The sequence below is a fragment of the Zootoca vivipara genome, chromosome 4, assembly GCF_963506605.1.
Source record: "Zootoca vivipara chromosome 4, rZooViv1.1, whole genome shotgun sequence".
In the NCBI taxonomy this organism is placed as follows: domain Eukaryota; kingdom Metazoa; phylum Chordata; class Lepidosauria; order Squamata; family Lacertidae; genus Zootoca; species Zootoca vivipara.
In genome coordinates this window covers 28,497,472-28,521,786 of record NC_083279.1, presented here as the reverse complement: position 1 = coordinate 28,521,786, position 24,315 = coordinate 28,497,472, and the positions used below count along the sequence as shown (strand labels likewise).

At 43.7% G+C, this 24,315-nt stretch overlaps 1 protein-coding gene across 1 annotated transcript in view; it reads right to left on the bottom strand.

Annotated features, from left to right (window-relative positions):
- RFX8 (regulatory factor X8) overlaps nt 1-24,315 on the bottom strand; it is a 38,104-nt gene that overhangs the window by 9,298 nt on the left and 4,491 nt on the right. Inside the window, exons 2-13 of the mRNA XM_060273459.1 lie at nt 17,216-17,339; nt 16,396-16,457; nt 14,018-14,104; nt 11,978-12,062; nt 8,094-8,186; nt 7,621-7,698; nt 6,539-6,652; nt 4,471-4,621; nt 4,229-4,287; nt 3,532-3,688; nt 2,290-2,384; nt 1,423-1,537 (exon numbers count right to left, since the gene is read on the bottom strand). Coding sequence (XP_060129442.1) covers nt 1,423-1,537; nt 2,290-2,384; nt 3,532-3,688; nt 4,229-4,287; nt 4,471-4,621; nt 6,539-6,652; nt 7,621-7,698; nt 8,094-8,186; nt 11,978-12,062; nt 14,018-14,104; nt 16,396-16,457; nt 17,216-17,339 — 1,220 coding nt within the window. The remainder of the gene's footprint in view (nt 1-1,422; nt 1,538-2,289; nt 2,385-3,531; nt 3,689-4,228; nt 4,288-4,470; nt 4,622-6,538; nt 6,653-7,620; nt 7,699-8,093; nt 8,187-11,977; nt 12,063-14,017; nt 14,105-16,395; nt 16,458-17,215; nt 17,340-24,315) is intronic.

Genomic DNA, 24,315 nt, shown 5'->3' with positions numbered 1-24,315 from the left:
TGTTTATAACTCAAATCACGAACAATTGCATTTCAAGGTTTCCGTCTTATCTAATTTCATACTCTCTAACATGTTTCTTAATGTATTCTGCTGTTTTCTTACACTTCAAACTCCCCTGTGGTCTTTGCATACGGGAAATAACTTCACATATAGACTAGGAATGGTTTCCAGTCTTCTTTAAAATATTCTAAATCTGTATCTTTTATCAAGTGTTTTGTTTTGCTTTTTAATCACACTGCATGTGTCAATCAGCTTACCAGTGCCAGAATGCGTTACCATCAAAGCTGTTTTGTGGTCCCTGTCTGCAACACAGTTATCACTGTCTGTACTTCCTGCATTTCATTTCCCTCTCACCTTACTGTTTACAACAAAAATGTGTACGTAGATGTACGTAGTTGAACGTCAACTCTCAGCAGCCCCCATCAGCATGGCTAATAGCCAGGGATGGGGCTTGGAGTCCAATAACATCTAGAGGTTCACAAGAGGTGCATCTTCAGCCTTCACAGGAAGTTGCATAATGAAGATGCCAGACACACCTCTGTGGGGAAGAATTTCCACAACTTAGAGGCTGCCACCCCAAGCTTCAGAGGGCAAAGGATCTACCCCCTCTGCCAGTCTTAGCACCCAAGAGGGTCGGTAGGGAAGCAGGTGGTCTTTCAGGCATTTACAGTATGTGCACCATCCGTCATGTGCACAGAGCAGTACAATGCCTGCCGGATTGAATGGCCTGGGTTGTGTGCCTCTCTTTGTTCAGTTAGTAGACTTTCCCAGCAATGCATCTATTTTACTTTGGGGAAACATGGTTAGGCAGGACAGCCAAGAAGCCTGCCCAGGCCAGCAACAAGGAAGCATCCCTTCCCTGCTGCCAACACAATGTCTGAGAAGGATGGGAGGGACAACTACTGCCCTCCTCACATCTGCTCGCCTAATGGTAGGGCCAGCATTAAGGGCAAAAATTGAAGTTCTAAGTATGTCAGGCTGGTTTATGCTATGCCTGACTCTGAGCAATCCATATTGTTCTTAATTGCATGGCATAAAGAGGGGGTATTTGTTGTGGGATCAGTGCTCATGGCGCATGCAAGCTTTTTTTTTTTTTTGAAGCCTCCACGTGACATGGCTGCCACCCTCATTTAATCTGGATTTACACTTTCTGGGGGAAATCCGATCGGCCAAAAAAAAAGCCCCCTTCAACAATCTGTTTGCAATATCTCCACAGCCCTTTTGCAATATGAAGCCCCCCTCCCCACCTGAAAGCAGACTCCTCTTCCATTGTGGGCCTCAAGGACACAAGTCATAAGCACACACTAAGGCAGGTCCCGCCCTCACGGCGTAAGGCACCTTGTTCAAGATCCCAAGTTCTTGACCATCAAATATGTTTTACAGCAGAAGACCTACAAAAGACCATTGCAGGACATCACTGACCAAAGCTCTCAGTGTGGCAGAGGGTCATTGCCTTGCTGACAGATGTCAAGAGGAAGTTCCACCTCAGCTGGAAATTAGCAGCGAGCTTTCTGAACTCTTCTTGATTCTTGCTTGGCTGCAATGAGTCACACAAAGACATTTCATTGTAACATGGCCCCAAAGACTGCATTGACCAATGCTTCAAACCTATACCAGCCTCCCTGAGAATAATTCCTACTAAAAACCAGTGAGCTCATTTTTGATATGATTAGCAGTTTGGGAACTCTGCCCCCAAGATCCACAGTGGAAGGAAGTTAGGATATAAATGTAGGACTTTTCTTCCACTCTGCACATAAATTTCTTCAGACATAGGTCAGTTGTCAAGTGGTTTCTGGCATACCATCAGGATGTGCTTATAAAGCAATAGGAGCTGCTTTAGTGAGTGAGACTTTGGGAACAGGGTTGAACGTATACCTGCATTTGTGTTTGAGATCATACTGAAAGGTCCCTCTATTTTAGTATGCATTTTATTGATCTTCACCCACAGTCCAAGCACACAAATATTTCAGTTCAACTACTTTCAACTAGTGTAGAAACCTCGTGTGTGTGTGTGTGTGTGTGTGTGTGTGTGTGTCCTTCTCCAGGCCAAGGGCTATATTTCTGCTAATCAACTTGCCAGGGACCTCATGCCAGCAGTGGGCGGAGCCAAATTGACACTGGGAGGAGGGCAAAGTGGGCAAGTCCAGAGCTGGTAGTGAGCAGGGTCACCCTAATCCCACTCCTTCAACTTTCTCTCATATGAATGCACACACACCAGCTTCATTTTAGGAGCATCACCGTCTCTGTGTGAAATAAACACAGTATCTCTAAGACTGCCTAATTTTGTACCTGAATCACGAAAGCCTCAAGGTCCGAGGACAAACAATTTAGCAAAACCCTAATATCTGTTGAAGTGTCCAGTGAAGACATCAGATTATTCAAGCCTATAAAACAAGTGAATATGCATTGGCTCGTAGATGGCTCAAGGCTGCTCCCGAGTTTAAATCTCTTTATACTTAACAGAGACAAAACATGTTAAAAACAACTACTGTATTAATATGAAGACAATATCTTTTCATATTCACTTCTAGTTAAGTAGGATCTTTCTTCTACAGCCTGTTGATTCCAGACTTCACTGCAGCCTCTACGGAGAGCTAGGGCTTTAGTCAATCAATGTGTGTTTGTTCTTATATGTGAAAAATACTGTGCACAGAGCAGCCGAAATTCAACATTTTTTATGTTCAATTCATTTTAATGAGATTAAGAATCAAGTGTTCCTACTGCATCCAGCTTGGGCTGGACCATGTCAACTGTTGTTGTCACATGAAAATGTAAGGCACGGAAACCATGAAAGCTTAATCAATGAAAATGTTATTCTTTGATGTGAAGGACTGCGTCTCTGTACTAAGGTTACAGTTGTTCAAGACACACATGCCTTGTGTCCGTTGATAAAATTATGACTTTCACATACAAGCAAGAGGCTTTGCCATGAATATTATCTACTTTGATCAATTAGGTCTGATATTAGTGTACAACAAAGGGTGTTAGTTCAAGTAGCAACATGTAATTTCAATAGTGATGTGGCATGAACGTTTTCCTATTTCATAAGTTCCTTAGTAACAATGCCAAACGCAAACACAGTATTAGGAAAGCTTGTCAGCTTCAAAAAAATTCACTAAATACAGGTAAAATGAACATGAGCACTTTCTAGGGCATGAGAAAACTTTCCAGAGCAAACTGAAAACTTTCTGATGCAAATTACCCTAATTTGCACAGGAAGTTCTCCCAAGTGCTAACTTCCTTTCATCACAGCCATGCCCACTGTAATTACGGTAATATGCAGAGAATCCTTATTAGTAATATAAAACTTCAACAAGAGGTCCAAACCGAACCAAATGTCACAAAAGAATTTGGAAGGACATCCACATTTGAAACTAAGAACAACCTGTGAAATAATCCTCATGTGATATCCACATAAGAAAAACATTTTGTATCAAGGAAAGAGGGAGAGGTTCTCTATCAAATTCTAGCAGAAAAAAGTGAACAAAGCATTCCATTAAATAGAAAAATAGTAGGAGCCTGTGCTGCTACATTTCAGCTCTGTGCCACTTTCAATTTCATCCACATTTCTAAACGCCATTTGCAGCGAGCTTCCAGGAATGTCCGAAAACCCCTGAGTAATGACTGCGTTCATGTCCGATTTCAAAACACTGACTCTCCTGCTGTTGTTCAATACTATTCTCATGGTCTGTAAAATAAAGAGAGAGAAAATGCATGTCATTTATGTCTTGGGAAAAACAAAAACAAAACCAATAACCCCACTCACTTTCAATGGGTTTAATCTCAGTATAACTAACATTGGGTACAACCCAGGTTTATCAGATTGCTGATGATCTCTCTCACCTCCTCATAACACACAATATCCATCACCATTATCACGATCAATTAATAACTGGTAATACAGTCGCTATTATAATTAGCATCAAACCAGAATTGGGGCTTGGAAGGGGTTCTACAGTGGTGGCGATGATGATGCTTGGTACTCAGCAATTAACACAGGAGAAATGATTTTCGCAGTGCTCCAAACCTCTGTATTACAGCTTACTTTCCTTACCGACCTCCACCCATCCCACATTCTGTCCAGAAGGAGGCAGCATCTCGTAACTGCATCACGTCCAGCAACACAACACAACTTCAAACATAGGCCTGTGACTAATCCATCCTACAGAATGTTTTTGTCAGTTAATTCATTGCAACAGACTCCAGCTTTTACCTTTGGGGTACATACCTTTGCCATGTTAGCAAGGTAAGTCTTCCTCCGAAGTCTTTTTATAAACAAAGTCACCTCTGAGAGGAAAGGAAGAAACAAATGATCACGATTCACCACCACTTAATTCTAAACGACTTGTGTTACAGCCTGCATTACTAAACAGTTTGAACAGCTCGTATCTATGAATATTGACCCTGCTTTTCAAGTTCACATTTTTCAATATCAACCGTGCTTTTCAAGTCCACATTACTTGAACATACCTTTGATTTTAGAGGCGCCCAACAACGGTGGGAAGTCTTCCATAGTTGCGAGCAGCCAGCTTTTAATATTTTTGCTGAATAATCTGACCAGTTTGAGGTACTGTATAGAGACATCTTCCAGAAAATCATGAAGCAGAATCTTCTCCATTTCCTAAACAGTATTGGATAGTTACCCAAAGGCAAATGCAATGAACACAACATGAAAACAGATTATTTCCCAACAGATTGTTCCAAACCACTGAAGCGACCCAGTTCAGACAATTACTTAAACCATGGTTTAGGCCAGGCATGTCAAACCTGCGGCCCTCCAGATGTTTTGGACTACAATTCCCATCTTCCCCAACCACTGGTCCTGCTAGCTAGTGATCATGGGAGTTGTAGGCCAAAACATCTGGAGGGCCGCAGGTTTGACATGCCTGGTTTAGGCTTACATGATTAGGAATGACCACAGTGACCCCCCAACTCTTCTCCCCCTCCCCCTTTTAATGTGCAAGAGAAAAACTTTAACTTTAGAGCAAGCAGCAGTTCTGCATTACATTACAAACAGTCTTGCATTACAAACTTGGAGAAGTATTGTTTCTTGCAGTAACTAGGGTTGGATGAGAATCCATTTTGCATTTAAAGCTGAATCTATCAAATCAGCACCTGAAACAATATGCAAACCAAAACACACCTTTCCTTAGAAATCTGCACTTATCTGAATTTTGCAATGAAGTTCTCCAACCACACAATGTTTACCAAAAAATAAAAAATGCATGTGTTATAAATAAAGATGTTAGTGAAAATAACCTACAAAATGCATAGTGGTCAATAGCATATAAAAATATGTGTGTTAGTCATTAGGAGAAATTCTCTCTAAAATGCTTGGTCCAGTATACCTGAAGGAGTCTCCACCTCCATCGCTCTGCCCGGACACTGAGGTCCAGGGCCGAGGGCCTTTTGGCGGTTCCCTCACTGCGAGAAGTCAAGTTACAGGGAACCAGGCAGAGGGCCTTCTAGGGAGTGGCACCCGCCCTGTGGAACGCCCTCCCATCAGAGGTCAGAGAGATAAACAACTACCAGACTTTTAAAAGACATCTGAAGGCAGCCCTGTTTAGGGAAGCTTTTAATCTTTAAAAAATTAGTGTATTCTAATATTTCTGTTGGAAGCTGCCCAGAGTGGCTGGGGAATAAATAACAAATTATTATTATTATTATTATTATTATTATTATTATTATGAATTTTCATGAGGATATAGAAGGCAACAAGCAGCTGGATAAAGTTTGCACTTACAAATTTATATGTGCAGATGCAAAATTAGAAATGATGACTACAATTTAAATAGAAATACAAGTAACATATTTCACCATGATGGAGAAGACTGTGATTAGGTAACCTGTGTCCCTGTATAGTCTGCTGTCTTGGTGCTAACTGATTATGGGCAACTACAGAGCCCTTGATGTTAAACCTGAAACTGCCTGCAGGGGCTTTCAAGTAGAGGACTCCTTCAAACAGAGGACTCTCCACTGTAAAGTAGGACACATGGCCACACTAAGCAGCAGGAGGGACTCATAATAAGGTCTCCTCATAAGATCTCCTCAGAAAATCTCAATGCCAGTGTGGCGCCATGGTTAGGGTGCTGGACTAGGTCCTGGGAGGCCAGGATTCAAATTTCCACTCACCCATGAAGCTCACTGGGTGACCGCAAGCCACTCACTGTTCTTCTTAGCCTAACCTACCTCACTAGGTTGTTGTGAGGGTGAACTGGGGAGGAGAACCATGTACACCACCTTCTGAGAATCACAAATGAGCATCAATAATTGGAATACAATTATTCTGGGGTTTCCTTCTCCCCAGGTGAGGTTGAGATGATGAAGGACTAGGAATGCAGAACACCCCCCACAAATCCTGTATGAATATACAAGGTTTCTCTGTCAACCAAGGGCCATTCAAGCCATACATGTATTATCTGCAGAAGCAAGGAAGTACCCACCTTGGTTTTTACCTGCACACTTATGCCCCACTTCTCCCAAAGAAGGTCTGACTCGAAGTCTGGGACCCTCTGGCCTAATATATGAAAAGTGGTACCTGGAAGAGCTGCCTGTCGTAGCACTGAAATAGCTGGCAAACATCTGCCTGGGACATGAACATTATTGCGTCAGGCTTCAGAGACTTCCAGAAAACAGTGAAGAGCTCTTCTACCTAAAGGAGCACATACTTAATGAATTTTCATTGCAACACTGAAGTCATTTATTGTCAGGAAAAGAAGCTTAAGGACATTCGCTCAGCCCATAACCCACCCTGGGCCTCTGCCGCCTTCCCAGATGTTGGGAATCCCCTGGAATGTTTCCTTCCCCTAATGCAACAGTTACATTGCTCTTGAACATGCATCTGCACATAATGGTGGTTGGCTCGTGTGTGTGTGTGTGGGGGTAGAGGAAGACTTGCTCTACTCATGTTTGGCTTTAAAAAAATAAATGTCACGATGCAACTGGCCTAGAAGAGGGAAGTAAAATATCGGTAGTGATCCCCATTGTTTCCAAAAAGGAGGCAAAATAAAACTCTCAGGAGTATAAATCATATATTAGCAATGAAATCTAGAAAAAAAAGTTTACAGGACTGTTCATTTTGCCTGCCTGTATATCATCATAATCAAGCACAGATTCAGGATAAAGTAGTTGGAGTAATGAGATTTATGGGAAGGAGGAAATTCCATTAACGGCTACAATCTTATATATATGCACGTTTCCTTGGGAGCAAAGGCATTCCCCCCCCTCAAAGCAAATAGCATCTTAAGAACATGAGAGCCCTACTGGATCAGACCAAAGGCCCACCTATTCCAGCAGTAGTCAGAGTGGCCCAAGCCTCTTTCAGAGGAGGTGTTTTCTTCAGGACCACAGCACGGAAAGAAAGAGTTGAATTTCTCCTCCCTGCCTGCTGCAATCCTGATAATTATCAGCCTCTCTCATCATCTGATATTTGCATTTTAAAAACTAAAACAAACCTATATGGCAAAGGCAAGGACATATTTAACCTCACATCACCTTTGGCCTAAATACAGCCAGAGAAATTATGTGGAACTTCCTATCAAATAAACATGGAATGGGCTGATCTGAAGGAAGGCAGAGCTGTGAGCTTACGCAGAGACCTAACACAAACATCATACCTACCTGGTCGAGATCCTTGTTTTTTACGTTCTGCAACACTTCCTGGCAGTGGGTGCAATATGCATCAGCAAATAAAGAAACCTGGAATATATACAGAACGAGGCAACATGAAAGCACCATGGTCAAGAATTCATAATGGCTCCATTTATTCAGTCCTCAAAGCACCATGCAACAATCTACAACCAAAACAGGCCCAAACAGGTCAACAATATCATACAAAAATCTATTCAATAATCAGAAGCGGACTATTGTAACTCAGAAGTTTGGGATAATAAAAATAGAAGATCTTACTTGTCAACCTTAAAGGGACAAGGGAAGTAGGTTTCCCTTTGGGATAATTTCCACAACATGGGGGCCACCACCAAGAAGTCACTGCTTCTTACAATCTTGCTGTCCTTGGTGGTAGTAGCCACAACAGGGTCTCATCACTTGATTTGATCTCAACTCTGGAAGGGTTTTTATGCTATCAAACATACCATTTTACAGGAATATTTCTTTTCTAGCTCCTGCTCCCATGAAGAAAATCTCCTGAATTCAGGAAGTGGATATCCAACTGCTTCTTGGTCCTTCTGCAAAACGATAACAGTTTATTAAGTTTACAACAAACACTTACAACTATGTTTATTACTGCTGGGTGGGACAACATTGGGAAACAACAGAGTGGAGTATTTTATTGATTGGCATTGGTGTGTATTTGCAACAGCCACATCGATCTGGGGCAACCTTGACATGAAGGATTTCTTGGGTGGATTGGACTCTCAGTGTGCTTTTACACAGTGTTTCCAGAGCCACTCCTATCCAGTAATCCAACTCACATTCCCATTAGCCTGATCAAAGGATTCTCACACTTGGTTTGATACTCTTACACAAAATACACGGGCATCACTGTCAGTTGCGAAGTGCACACCCACGTATGGCTTGCCTATACAGAGCTCGTGCTTGTTCCTTTGCTAAACTGCTCCAGGGCTCGAACAGAAAGGTTTCTTGGGAACATGATGTGGGGCAGTCAATCAGCACTGCACATAGCCAGCTTCTGTTTCAAACTTGCAAATCTATCCCCCCCCACCCCAAATTCCATCATGGAGTGGAAAAGAGACAACTGGGCTGAACACAGAAGAGGCAGTTTCAGAGTGAACCTACAGCTCTAAAATTGTTACGCCTGACTTCACCTTTAAAAAGGTGTGAGCAGCAAGTAACACTCTTGTATTTGGTTCTATGATTCTATGATTCTCTTCCTACCAGGAAGCAAGCAAAGAAATGGGTCACCACACTTAAAGTCTCTCACATACAGGATTTAATTATGTGCTTACTGTGATTCAGTGTCATGGCTCCTGCAGACTTCCTACAGCAGAATCATAGCCAGGAAGAAAAACGCTTTTAAAAAAGCATTCTCGGCAGGTTGCATTTCACCAATCCATCACAGACGGATGTTTTAAGAGTCATTGGCCCGTAGCCACCTCATATTAAATCTGCTTTGAACAAATACTCACTGTCTCTTTTCTGCAGCCACTGCTCTGATAACTTGCCGCATTCTCAAAACTGCAAACCTCCCCACTGTGGTAGGACAGACAACAACAAAACCTACTTTGAAATAGCTCTGTTTGGTTAACTATTTCTCTACAGTGTCTGAATCAGGAGAGGTTGCGGGTGTATGAACCAATGCCTGGGTGTTGTGATGGGCTAACAATCTCTCTGAATCCTTGGGAGCAAGTGGTTCCTGGGTTCAGGAATTAGGTTGTTTGCCTGTTTTGGGCAGGGTTGCACTCCTTCTGAAGGAACAGGTACAAAATTCAGAGGGTGCTCCTGGATTCATCTTTGCCACTAGAGGCCAAGGAGATCTCAGTGGCAAGGAGTGCCTATTACCATCTTCAGCTGGTATGACAGCTATGCTCTTTCCTTAACATGTGTAGCTTGGCCACTGGCAACCTTACAGTTAGATGGCTGGCATGTACTGTCTGTGGGGCTGCCTTTGCACCTGGTCCAGAAGCTGCAACTAGGGCTGAATCTGGCAGCTAGGATGCTGAGAAGAGCATCTATTGTAGCTATTTCATCCATGCTGAAAGAACTGCACTGGCTGCCTCTTTGCTAGCTCACCAGATTCAAGAGCTTGCTGCTGACATTATTTTATTTATTATCCATTAAATTTATGCTTTGCTGTTCTTCCTCACATGGCAAACACATCCCTGGGGAAACCCAGCCAGATGGTGGGGTATAAGTAATAAGTTATTATTATTATCCCTGATAAAACAAGGCAATTAAAAATGAAACAAAGACGTATTTTAAAATACTTTAAAACAATTTAAAGCATCTAAAAAGCACCACAGAAGTGGTGGCACCTACCATCTGAGCTTCATGCATGGTTTTTGCCAGGTCAATCTTGGCCCCGGGTGTCTACTGACACAAGTAGTTTTCGATGCAGCAAGAATTATTTAAGCAAAAAACGAAAAAGAAAACAAATTTGGCCGTAATCAATCAGCCTTAAAGAAGGCCCGCATGACTGCCGACAAAGGCACTCCAGTACTCCTCTATTACAGCCTGCCAACTTTTTAACCACCATCCTATTTTTGCAGTGCCAGCAAACAGCAGCTTCCATTGGGCTGCCATACATACAGTGTTCTGCCCGGACACTGAGGTCCAGCTCCGAGGGCCTTCTGGCGATTCCCTCACTACGAGAAGCCAAGTTACAGGGAACCAGGCAGAGGGCCTTCTCGGTAGTGGCACCCACCCTGTGGAATGCCCTCCCACTAGAGGTCAAAGAGAACAACAATTACCAGACGTTTAGAAGGCATCTCAAAGCAGCCCTGTTTTGGAAAGCTTTTAATGTTTGATGGATTTCTGTATTTTAGTGTTTTGTTGGAAGCCGCCCAGAGTGGCTGGGGGAACCCGGCCAGATGGGCGGGGTATAAATAATAAATTATTATTATTATATATTATAACCAGCAGGCTGTATTCAGCTTGGTGGATAATAGCACGGCTTTTTTTTTTTTGCAGCCGGAGCTCACCAGAATTCAGTTCTGGCACCTCTCAGGTGGGCGCCATTGCCATTATACGAGAACAAGGGAATTGTTCATGGTGAGTTCTGGCACCTCTTTTTCTAGAAAAATAGTGCTGGATAATAGGTTGTACAAAGTCCATAGGAGCCAACACCTAGGAGCAAAGGTTCCTTCGGAACCCCTCAATAAAATATTTGAGGACCCCCCCCCACGTTGATGGGCACTGCCATTCAAATGGTGTTGCATGTGCCGCTTACCTGCCCCCCCCCATATTTTATTCAAGTTGGCACAACTGGCAAGCTAGGTATAAGTTGCTTTGCGGGCAACACTTCTTGAAAAACCACAAAGGTTTTCAAGACTGGGACTTCGCTTTCTTTCTTTTTAATAAGGCCTTGGAGCAGCTTGACTTGAATTCTAGGATAAACTGCCAGGAGTGTAGTATGTAATACATTTCCTAAGAATTCCCAGCCCCTGCTTCTCTGAGAGGAGCACTCCAGCCAATTGACTGTTGCTACTATAGCAACACACACGGATGGTGGTCTCTCTCTCAATAGGCTGGCTGGCATAGCTTGTCAGCTCTCGGGCCACCATCCTGCTCATCCCTATTCCTCCTCAAGAGCCAATCGAGCTGTATGCATGGCCTCGTGGCTGCAGCTGCTGCCTAGAAACAGGGAAGCAGGAGAGCTCATCCCTCTGTTTGGTGATGTCAGCACCCTAAAATGAGCACCTGCTTGAAGCTTGCCATAAGTAGTCACAGATTACTAGCAAACATCCATCCTGACGGTGCTCAGAATATCCTAGAGAACTGAACAAAACAAACCACTTCCCCCCCTCAAAGTGCTTACAGACTGAGCAGCATGAGGGAACTAAAGAGATGGAAAAAGGGCCACGCTTTTACAAGCAGGGATGAGGGAGCAGTGCTCACAGAAGGCATGCCCTCTGAGCCCAGTGATCACCTTGCAATGGCCTCTCGCTGCTGCCTCGTGTGAGGAAATTTCTCTGACATGTTTGTTTGTTTGTTTGCCTCCTGAGTCTGAGGAGGTGAGGTGCCTTTCAGGCTAGAAACTTAGAGGAGCATGCTCACACCACACTTCACCTCCGAAGTAACTGTGAGGGCATGTGCCAGTAGTGGACTCCGTGATTCCTTCTGTCACCCACATTTCTTGCTGTTCCTCTCTGTTGGACAGAGCTGCTTATGTTACATGGCATGCCTTGCTCTGCTTATTATTTTGTCAAGAACAGCTTGCAGAATACAGCCACAATAAATCACCAGCCTGGAGGGACCCTTTGTTAGTTGCCCTGTGATGCTTCCCAATGCATATTTGTGTCTTCCCAATAAAATCCTTTCCGGATTTCTTTCTCCAAACTGGGGGTGTGGCCTGTGGTGAGGCAGGAATGGCTTCGGCCTGTAACTGCACTGCGATTGCTGCCATATGGAAAGGGCCTCTTGCACTATAGCACAACAAGAGTGGGACAAAAAAATAAATTGAGACATTTGTGGCATTAAAAGATTCATGATTTCAGTAGCAAGTATGGGATGTGCACTGGACTGGAGACAAAGCAGTCTGTCAACTGAACCCCAAGATGTTTGCAGGCACAAACACGTCTGAAAGTGGACTCATTTATAACCACCCCAATAGCACCATGGGCATGATTCATCATGAATTCCCAATAAAAACAACATATGGAGGGGCCCTAAATTGAGTGGATGCTATATTGCGATGCCTACCCCAACAAGGAAAATGGATGGAGCCAGTAACCAGCTGTGAGTCATGTCAGGTTACCCTGCACATCCCCATCATGGTTAAAGTTATTTTTCCACAGGCCATCTGAGGCTATATGCTCATTTTTAATTTTGCTACGTTGTAATGGTATTATTTAATTGTGATGGAAGTTGTCTGTTTTTGTGGCTTCTTTGAGAGGAAGGGCGAGATAGAAATTTAATTAATGAATAAATGAAATTAAATTCTTAAGACTGGTATTTTAATACGTTTGCTGACTTTCGTAAAACACCTTGCAGGTGCCTGGCTACATAGTACTTAAAACTGCATAGGGCCACACGAACAAATCTGCCTATGCTAATTTATTCTAATTTATAAGTAGAAACACCACAGTAGGCAAGAAAACTAATTTCCCACCCTAATCAGCCCAGGTAAATTTTTCCAATGAATTTGCACTCCACTGCAGTTCACACCAAACTAATTTCTCTTCAATTCGTTTATCCCCCATTAATTTCTCAGTAGATTAGCCTCCAAAGCAATTAAACTCCCCTTAAATTATCCCCCATTCATTACCTCCAAATCATCTGGACAAAGTCATCTTAAATTAGTTCATTTCCCCAATTTAAAACCATACCCAGTATGTCCCAGGTTCAATTTCCCCCAAATTCATTGCTCACCCTCCAGATTTGGGGTCACCTTTTTCATCCACTACCTCTTCAAGCACAGTCATTCCAAGAGCAGAAATTGCTTTTTGCTAGTGGAAACACACATTTAGATTCAACCATGCGAATTTCCATAAGTAACTTGTCTCCCCCCCCCAACCTCCCACTTGTTTAATATCAATGCAGAATATATGATTTAGTCTCCAGACAGAATCTCCATGCTGCTTACACAACTCAGATAAGCAGATCGTTTTGAAGCAATTTTTTAAACCTATAATTCCTCCATATATACTATTGCAGGCACCAGCATCCTTCTACCGTGATCTCATTGCTGAAGATATAACCATATATATATATATATATATATATATATATATATATATATATATATATATGATCAATGTATGGCAAATCTGATTTTAAGTTTAATCAGAACTTGGCAGCAGTAGTTTTGACATTTAAGAATAAAATCTGCCGAACCGAATCCTGCTCAAACAGGTTATAACTGACAACCAGAGCTTGCAAATATATTCTGTTTGCTTAACAATGGGAATCCATAATTTGAGCTAATTTGCAAAGAGGGTCCCACTCTGATCCCTCAGCTGCTCAAATAGCTGAATCAGTAACTGGAAAGCTATCTGAAGTCCTCTTGCCTGGGAGTTTGTTAAACGGTCTCAGTTAAACCATCTGACCTTTGCATGCTTGGTTCTTCTTATTTGTTGACCATAAAACTAAATTTCACCCATTAGACCTGGGATTGGACCAAGACATTTTACTGTCTGAGGTGATTAACAAGCTGACACTGGGATAGCTCAGTTGGTAGAGCATGAGACTCTTAATCCCATACTTTGATGGGAAACTGTTTTACAGCTTCTGTTGCAACTACGTACGCAGCAAACTGGGACCCCCAGTCCTCAAAGTGCCAGGGTTACCATTATCTAACCAACTGGTGTAAATTCACTGGAAATACAATTTCAACTATCCGTACCCACATTTTGTCTTGAAACATATTTAAGAACCAAACCTGTTCTCCCCTTTCTCAGCCAAAAGATAGCAATAGTAGGCATAGAAGGGTGAGCTCTTCTTTATCTGTATTCCATCATAATGATACCTGAAGAATAGCAGACAAATTTGAGAGATTAATGAAGAGGCCAGTTGCATGGCGAACTCTCAGCCATGATCTCTAAATATCTGTCAGAGATTTAAAATATATAAATAAATGGGATACTTCCTGCGACACCTTTAACCACCTAATATGCTATGTACAACATTGTTGATAATCAACTAAGCCAGTGCAGCCAAAACTGTGGGTCCTGATGTGGTCCTGCTGGGTTGCACCAGGCACAGGCAAACTCTGGCCCTCCAGATGTTTGGGACTACAATTCCCATCATCCCTGACCACTGGTCCTGTTAGCTAGGGATGATGGGAATTTTAGTCCCAAACATCTGGAGGGCCAGAGTTTGCCTATGCCTGGTTTGCACAACGAATGACAAGCTCCCTTGCCCCATTTCCACAAATCTTAGGTTCTTCCTTCCTTCCTTCATCAGGCAGACAGCACACCCTTCCTACTGGGCAACCACATTAAGAAATAAGCTCCTTCCGTTCATGACAAGAGTGGGGAACCTGTGGCGTTTCATATGTTATTGGACTACAACTGTGAACCTCCCTGGCTGCTGGCCAATGCTGGTTGGGGTTGATGAGGGATGAATTCCAACAACATCTGGAGGGCACAGTTTCCCCATTGTTGTTCTGTGTCACAGCCTAAATTCTATTCCAATACGTACTGCCTAGAATGTGGATGGCCAACGTATGTACTCTGATGTTTTAGAATGCAACTCCCATCAATTGCAGAGCAGCTCCTGATGTTGACCCAGAAGCTACAGCTTTGAAATGCATGGATGTGGCTGCTCACTGGGGCAAACAATCACCATTATGTTACACTGCTGCTGAAATAATTACACTGGGTGCTAACTGCCTACTGGGCTAAGTTCAAAGTGCTGGTACTGGTGCACAATTCCCTATGCAGTTTGGGACCCGGAAACCTAAAAGACCCTATCCGTCCTTATGTAACCCAACTGATCACTGTGCTCTGCAGGAGAACACCAACTGCAGATACCATCTCATCAGGAGGGCTTCTAGAGTGGTGTAACTGGGCTTCTAGAGTGTTGTAATCTATTCTTCGGTTTTGTACCAAACAGCCACCCTCCCACCCACTGTATTGTCGTTTTGATGCCTTCCTCTTTCAACAAGCCTTTTAAGGGGAAGTTTTGTTCCCATCTGTCTTGGATTTGCAAGTGTTTTTATATACAGAACTGTGTCAAATGTTTTATATATGTTTTCACTGTTGATGTTTCCAGTATTAAATGACTTTGTGATGTCTCAAAGGAAGCAAATAACAAGCGGAAATAAATAAACAAAACAGCCCCAGGAAGCATGTCCAATGGTCAGTGATAATAGGAGTTTTAACCAACAGCAACTGAAAGACACTACATTGGCTATATACCTATGCCGTCCATTAAAAATGGATATAAAATATAAACTTGTGCAGTGTTGACTACTGATGAGATATTCTTCAATGTGTTTTGAAGAGGGAGGGAAAGTAAAGTTAAAGATGGGTCCCACTTCAAAATGCTTGAGAAGCACTAAGCTACAGGCCAGATTTTTATATGCTGCAATTTGGCTTAAAACAAATGGTTTCTCTCCGAGAATCATATGGAAACTGCTCTAAAGATCACCATGTTTTCCAATGTGAAGCTCTGCCCCACTATTTCAAGATTTGCCAGATTAGTGGTAAATTTAATTCTGTCTATAGACTAATGTCACATGAGGGGTGGGTGGGTTAAAAACCACAAGCAGTGACTGATCCTTCTGTTCCATCTTAGAATATTTATGAACATTAGCACCATTCAGCGGTCAACTGCCACCGGCAGAATATTAACAAACTGCAGTTACTATAAGGAAAGTAAAAATTGAATTTAGTGTGAATGCACACACATTGCCTGGAGGGGAAGAGAACAGGTGTGCTGTTTTCAGAAAGGAAAAGATGCCAGGAGGTTAAGGACTATGAGAACAGCTGGGGAAGCGAAGAACAGAGATAGGGATCTTAGATGCGAAGAGACTGAAGAAAAGAGTACAATAAACTGGGCAGAGAGAGACTTGGGGATTGAAAGGGGAAATGATGTAACACCCACAGAACATTTAAAGGAAATAGATACAGAAGAGGGAAGGAGTTGAAGATTTCTCTGTGAATGTATTTCACTGTTTACAGATGGTTTTGCATGAAAGTTCACCTGCCATATTACAGTACCCATTAACTCTTAATTGCACAAATAAGCAGCTGACTACAGACTTTTCTAATAGCCTCTAAATCTTAAATTAATACAAATTAAATGATAATGTACCTTGCACTTCCCCTTGTGCCCAGTCTTCTGGTTCCTAAGTCGGGGAACACTAACCGAACAAGCTTAAAAGAAATGCACAGAAAAAGAACAGGTTTTTTTGAGTTAGTCACACTGGTAAAATATTTGTGTGCTTCCAATATCATCTCAGAACATTTCTAACCCATTTTCTAGTTATCACCAGGTGATGCACTCACCTGGTATTTCCTGAACTGAATAGCTAGTATTTTCCCCACATTCTGTCAATCTACTGTATCTAGAATATTTTACATGTTTTACAGTGCATTCCTCAGTAAACATCATCTACTCAGAAATAAGCCACATTAAGCCCTCCCAGGAATGTGTTTTAGGACAGCAGCCTCATGCCGTTTTTCACTTGAAAGTTTATATCCAGAACTACGAAATGTTTACTCAAGTACACACTGTGTATGTCTCACAGCAGTTGTGAGTGGAACACATACAGTATTTAAACCACCATACTGAATCTCCCACTGGGTCTAATTAGAACCTAAGGTTCCCTTGTATGTAGATTTAATAGGGAGTTAACTCCCATTGAAACGAGCTGTATTGAGCAATTATGAATAGGAGTGTCCTGCACAAGTCTCAACACAATATACAATACCAAGTGATTACTGAACAGAAGGGGAAGACTTGTTTGATAAGTATGTACAAATTTAACACCACTGCATCTCTATAAGAAATGAATGTAGTTCTACTAAAATCAGCTCCCAGAGCCCACAGCTTCTAGTGGAGCAGAAACTGGTAGAGTGCCATCCGAAACCAACAACATTTTAACATAGCAGCAGAAGCACACTGTGTATACCTTTCCAAATGTAGCTGGATTTACTTGAGTCTGGGCCTCCTGTCTGCAGTTCTCCACATACATGTCATACAGCAGACAACGTGGCACACTGCATCCTTCACATACAAAGAAATTGTCTGCTATCCTTGGAAATGGGAAAAGAACCAAGAGGAAACAAAAGTTATGCCTATTTATGTTCTGAAGGTGTAGGTTGCCATGTTTACTTTGAAGGACAGAAGGTTCACAGTAGGTAAAATGAAATTATAACCTAGAATTTCTGGGTTTACAAAGAGTTTTGTGAAACAAAATTGAATTCCATAAAATTGGATATTATGAATTCCAGAAAATTGTTAATTGCTTGAATACAGTGTCTCCATATCTCATAGTTGTTGGTTTCACTTTGGTTATATTCTGCAGCTATTTTAATGCTTTTGTATTTTATTATTTAATCTGCACACAATTAAGACTAACCAAACCTGATACAACACACACACACACACACACACACACACACACACACACACACACTCTTTAATAAGTGATTATATATATAGCCCACCTTTTCCTCATCATGGAACTTGTGGCATCCTCCATTCAGACACTGACCAGACCAAAACCTACTTTGGTTTAACAAGCTGGCTTCCTCAGACATACTTTTGCTCTCAGTTTATGCCCAATTCAAAGGTATTACACAATGACACCCATGCTATGCATTTGTGTCATTAAAAGCAGGTTTGAAGGATGCCATTTGAGGGCTATCTACTCAACAACCGAAACAAATAGCACAATTATTTTCCACTTCCGAAGCTGGTGGCAACACTGAACCGCATGGCAAATCATGTTAGAGGTTTTTTTTTTTAAAAAAATAATGCAGCGGAATGCCCCTTCAGGAAACACTGTGATGAAATCCATGTTTGCAAATGTATTAATTGTGAAGGAAGGGTCACAAGCTCATTGGCAGAGCACAGCATCTCAAGGTTGGGCTGGGAGAGAGACTATTGCCCAGCACCTTGGAGAGATGCTAACCCTCATCAAAGCATGCAAATTCTGAGCTGCACAATACAATGGTCTGGAGGCAGCTGTAATACTGCACTGCACAAAGTCTCTTGAAACTTATTGTTTTGGTGGGGTGGGGGCAGGGTTGGATTTAGGTTTGATGAGGCCCTAAGCTACTGAAGGTAACATGGCCCTTTATATGTCCAGCTGTCCTGTCAACAACAAATTATTGCTGTTTCTTGTGTTGAATATATGCGATGTGGTAATTTATGCATGCAACCAGTCCATGCAGAATGTAGGCACCCTATATATAGGTAAAGGTAAAGGTAAAGGACCCCCTGACCATCAGGTCCAGTCGTGGCCAACTCTGGGGTTGCGGCGCTCATCTCGCTCTATAGGCCGAGGGAGCCGGCGTTTGTCCGCAGACAGCTTCCAGGTCATGTGGCCAGCATGACAAAGCTGCTTCTGGCGAACCAGAGCAGTGCACGGAAACGCCGTCTACCTTCCCGCCGGAGCGGTCCCTATTTATCTACTTGGACTTTGACATGCATTTGAACTGCTAGGTGGGCAGGAGCTGGGACCGGGCAACGGGAGCTCACCCCGTTGCAGGGATTCGAACCACCGACCTTCTGATTGGCAGGCCTTAGGCTCTGTGGTTTAACCCACAGCGCCACCTGGGTCCACCCTATATATATAGAAACTAGTGGATTTTAGCCCGTTTAAAAACGGGCGCTAGAGGAAGCGGCCTGCCGGGACTGGCTTGGCGGTGGCGGGTCTTCCCGCCACCGCCAAGCCAGTCCGCAGCGGGGGCTTTTCGCCGTTTGCCTTCCCCTGAGGGGGAGGCAAACGGCGAAAAACCCCGCCGCGCCGCAATTCGGCTCTGGGACTGGCTTGGCGGTGGCGGGTCTTCCCGCCACCGCCAAGCCAGTCCGCAGCGGGGGCTTTTCCCCCCCTGGGGGAGGCAAACGGCGAAAAACCTCGCCGCTTGCCTCCCCCAGGGGGGGAAAAGCCCCCGCTGCGGACTGGCTTGGCGGTGGCGGGTCTTCCCGCCACCGCCAAGCCAGTCCGCAGCGGGGGCTTTTCGCCGTTTGCCTTCCCCTGGGGGAGGCAAACGGCGAAAAACCCCGCCGCGCCGCAATTCGGCTCCGGGACTGGCTTGGCGGTGGCGGGTCTTCCCGCCACCGCCAAGCCAGTCCGCAGCGGGGGCTTTTCGCCGTTTGCCTTCCCCCGAGGGGGAGGCAAACGGCGAAAAACCCCGCCGCGCCGCAATTCGGCTCCGGGACTGGCTTGGCGGCGGCGGGAAAAAGGGGAGGAATTCCTCCCCTTCTTCCCGCCGCCGCCAAGCCAAAGCGGGCTTCCCTCCGCGCCCGCTGCCGCACCCACAGCGCCACCTGGGTCCACCCTATATATATAGAAATGAGCAAACCAGAGATGTTTTAGGCTGGGAGCAGGCTAGCAGGCGGGGCCCATTACTTCCATTATAGGAGCCTACACAACACAAAACACTGTTGCTGTATGTAGGTTTTATTTTATTTATCTTATATTTTGGAAATGTACGTCCAGTTTGTTATTTCTTTAAATCTTTTTGGAGCCCCCAAGGAAGTGGGGCCCTAAGCTGTAGCTTGTTTAGTTTATATGTAAATCCGGCACTGGGTGAGGGACAAACTTATTCACCGATTTCCTCCTCCTGTCACGTCATCCATCAGCTCGCTCGCTTTCTGTCCGCCCACCCCAGTCCCATCCCGAGAGCCCAGCAGCTCGACTTTCCCTTCAGCACTCGCAGCTCGCGGGGCTTGCGTAGAAAAGCAGCAGGCAGGACTGCTTATAAAGAGACGCCTCCACCTCCAGGAAACGAGGTCGTGGTGGTGCTGAGGACACCTACCACTGAGTAATGGGCTGGTATATGTTACTACAGCTGCCGGGGAAATGCTCGGCCATCCCGCTGCGCACACAGGCGTCCCGAGCTGCCCCGTCGACGGCTCCGCGCGCGCTGCTGGTTCCTTCGCTGTTTATTTTAGAAGCCGGGCTCTAGACGGCGCGCCAGTTCGCTTAGGGGCTAAGCCCCGCCCGCGCCCACCTTTGGAAAGCCGCGCCGCTCGCTGATTGGACGGCAGCCGCGCGTTGCAACCTTCCATCGACCGCTGCGCGGGCTGATTGGTCCGCTCGAGCTGGCGGGGGCGGGCGGCTGCCGCTTCTGTTCGCGTCTGTTGCCGCAGCATTCACCCGAAGTGGCAGCTGCGTTCGCTCCCACCCGCTGTGTGGCTCATAAATAAAGCAGCCGCCGTTTGTGGGGTAGTAAATTCCACTGAGCTCAATAGGACTGACTTCTGAGTGGGCTTGTATAGGGTTGCGTTATGGGGCCTGTCCCTTGGGAAAATATTATTGTGAGTTGGGTAGGGTTACTCTATAATGATGCCTGAGTACCTTCTAATCCCCGGAGTTGTGGAACCAAAAAGTTAAAATCTAATGGAGGCAGGGGTGCCAACTTGAATAAACTTATTGGTTGATCCGATGCAGAGGTACTCAGAACTAAATCCCACTGGGGGATAAATAACAGCCTGATCCCATGGTATACTCAGTGCTCCCCCCCCCCAAAAAATGTTTAGGGGTACTTTAATTTTGACTCAAGCAAACCACCATTTTATAGTTAAAATCGGGGGAAATAAATACAGTAAATGGACAAAAGTACAAAGATTCACAAAATGTTTAGAAGTAAGTATGTGTACCCCCAGAAAAAAGCACTGCAATCCAATATTAGCACTTACCTGGGAGTGAGCTGGGTTGAATTCCTTGGGGCTTACTTCTAAAGGTACGGTATATGTATAGGGTTGGGTGGTTATGTGCATAGGGCCAGGTTTCATGTCTCCTCAGTACAATTACTTGAGAGGAAGGTGGATTTTGTTACTTCAGTTATGGAAATACACTATGGGAATTAAGGAATCATACTAGGCTCTGCAGAGGGCTGGGCTACTGCTTTCAGACAGGATCACCAGTTGCCATTGTAATTTGCTTTCCACCTCGGGAGGCATACAGTTCAATTGCATTCTGAGTATATATGTTGGCATTTTGGAGGAGAATTTTCTGAACAGGGATTGAAGAATGCAACATATGGATATGTGCCGAATGCTGAAGTGCCGTGGCAACCCACTGCTGTGCCATACATACATACATATCTAATAAAAAATAAAATAAAAATTCTGGATTTTCTCTTACTTTTGCATAAATGCGACCTAGAATTACAATGTCTACATGGGCATAGCCAAGGGGGGGCAGAGGGGGGCAGCTCCCTCCCAATAAAGTAAAACAAAAGAAATACTTAACTAACTGACCAATTATGTTGGTTCTGCCCTGCCCCCCCCAAAAAAGTCCTGCCCCACCAACAAAATCCTGGCTACGCCCTTGAATGTCTAGGTAACAGGACAGGTTTCATTCCCCTTCCAACTGTATCACTAATGGCAATCCACTTTCCATATTAAGACTAGCTCACGTAGGATTTTTTCACCAGGGGGTGTTTCTGAAGTCTCCATGGCAAGAATAACGTGCAGGACCAGACAAGACATTTCAATGCCTGAAGCAGCAAATGGTGTGTCTCCCTTCACCCCAGTTAAGGTGATGCTACCCCAGACTATCCAAACTATTTTGGCATCAGAAGCCAAAGACTTCCTCTCCTTAGCAGTTAAAACCACTATGAATAATAATTAAATTAAACATGGGGCTACCTTTGAAGGTGACCGGGAAACTGCAATTAATCCAGAATGCGGCAGCTAGACTGGTGACTGGGAGCGGCTGGCGAGACCACATAACACCGGTCCTAAGATTGGCTCCCAGTACATTTCCGAGCACAATTCAAAGTGTTGGTGCTGACCTTTAAAGCCCTAAACGGCCTTAGTCCTATATACCTGAAGGAGCGTCTCCACCCCCATTGTTCAGCCCTGAGATCCAGAGAGACACTGAGATCCAGCGCCAAGGGCCTTCTGGCGGTTCCCTCACTGCGAGAAGCAAAGCTACAGGGAACCAGGCAGAGGGCCTTCTCAGTAGTGGTGCCCACCCTGTGGAACGCCCTTTCATCGGAGGTCAAGGAGATAAACAACTACCTGACATTTAGAAAACATCTAAAGGCAGCCCTGTTTAGGGAAGTTTTTAATCTGTGATATTTTAATGTATTTTGGTATTTGTTGGAAGTCGCCCAGAGTGGCGGGGTAAACCCAGCCAGATGGGCGGGGTATAAATAATAATAATAATAATAATAATAATAATAATAATAATAATAAATTTGCTAACTGCTTCTCCTTTCAATAGCGTCAAAATGGGCTTGCATATAGTAGGGCCAGCTCCCACAATCGAGTACTGTACACACACAGAGCCATCATAATGAGAGGGTATTTTGCTTATTGCAAAATAATGGATTGCTTGGGGATGGAGAAGGGGTTTAAGAACAAGCAATAAAACAGTTTGCGAAAAGGATTTCAAACAAAAGAAAATCCCTTGCTGTCAAATTATCAAAAGGAAAGCAGAAAGGAAGGCCACTTGCTCTCACGTGAAGATGAAGAGTTTAGATATGTAATTGAACTTTGCTCTGTGTAGAGGTTATAAGCCTTGCTCTCCGCGATGTATGTAGGCTTTGCCACTTCTTCACTGGAGTCCCAACACAGGTAAAATGGGATAGTGATAGTAGCAAAGCAGCAAAATGGTAGTATGGAAATGCAATGGGAAGAAATTAAAGGGCACAGAGGAAAGGTAATCCCTTGCTAGCATATTGCATGCAATTTACAGGCAGTCTTTGCTAACCTAGTGCCCTCCAGGTATTTTGGACTCTAACTCCCATCAACCCCAATCATTGCAGCAATGGTGACTGGAGCTAATGCAAGTTGTAGTCTCCAGGTAGGTGAAGGCTGACTTACCTGTTGCAGACCAAAGTTTATGGGAGGTTATTAACTGAGCTGTTTCATTTAGCTTGCATATATGTTGCAATATGCATGCACCGAAATATGCTGCTTTTTAAATATATTAGTTTTGATACTGTTAAGAGGGGTGATTTTTATTGTGTTCCCCCTTCTCCCTGCCCCTGGGAATACCATCCATGTACTTATAAATGTTTGCTGCTCAACAGAAGTGTTATGTTTCTTTAAATAGTAATAATAATGCCAATATCTTAAGCATCATAGAGGCATCGCTCTGTGGGAAGCATAATATTTTTTGTACTCCCTGGAGGCTGGTGCAAGCATATATTTTAGCGTTAGCGAGGGCATATGTTGTCAATATGTGGGTGTAGCGTTTGTGTTAACATTTCTGTTGTGCTACTCTTTTCTTTTGTAAACCACCCTGGAAATATGATTCAAGGGTGGTATAAAAATAACTAAATAAAGAAACAAATTCAGTTCCACATAAAATAAATTTTGGTATTTATGATCCAGCCAAGGAAGCTAATCAAGTAACCAAAGAGTCTGCTTTGATTCCAGCTAAGGATCTGTTGATACGTTCAGCGAATACAGCACAGCAATATTGCAAGCCTTGGTGTGGCACTGAGTGGTCTAAACAGCAGAGGAAGACTTCTGTGGGTCTGACAAGAGCATTGAAGACCAATGGACTCTACAGAAGATATTGAATCTAATAGGCCCCTGCTTCAATACAAGTATGGATGCCTAGTCTCAAAGGTATGATCTGCGGGTAACGTCTATGAATAATGAAACTTTCAAGGATTTTCTACATATGTATGGATATGTGGTGTAATTAAAATTCCTGTCTTTTCTGAACATGTTTGCTTCCCGTTTTGAAACTTGGCCCAGTTTTGATGTTTCTCTTTCTGGTAACATAAAGTGAAGGCACTTCCAGACTATTACTATTTTGGGGTGGGGTTCAAGTAAAATACCAGCAAATGCAGGTTACACAATTACAGCTGACTCATTGGGAGGTTTTGCACAACAATCCCACTCCCCCCCCCCAAGGATGGACTTTTTGCAATAAGTAAAGTGATAACATTTTATTTGACATACTACCACCTAATCTCTCTGAAAACAATTGGAATGGATGTTCAATGAACACGTCACCTGGAAGCACCCTGAGAAAACGTTGGTGTGGATAGAACACGTTCATTATAGCAAAATTTAATACATTTTTTAAAGGTT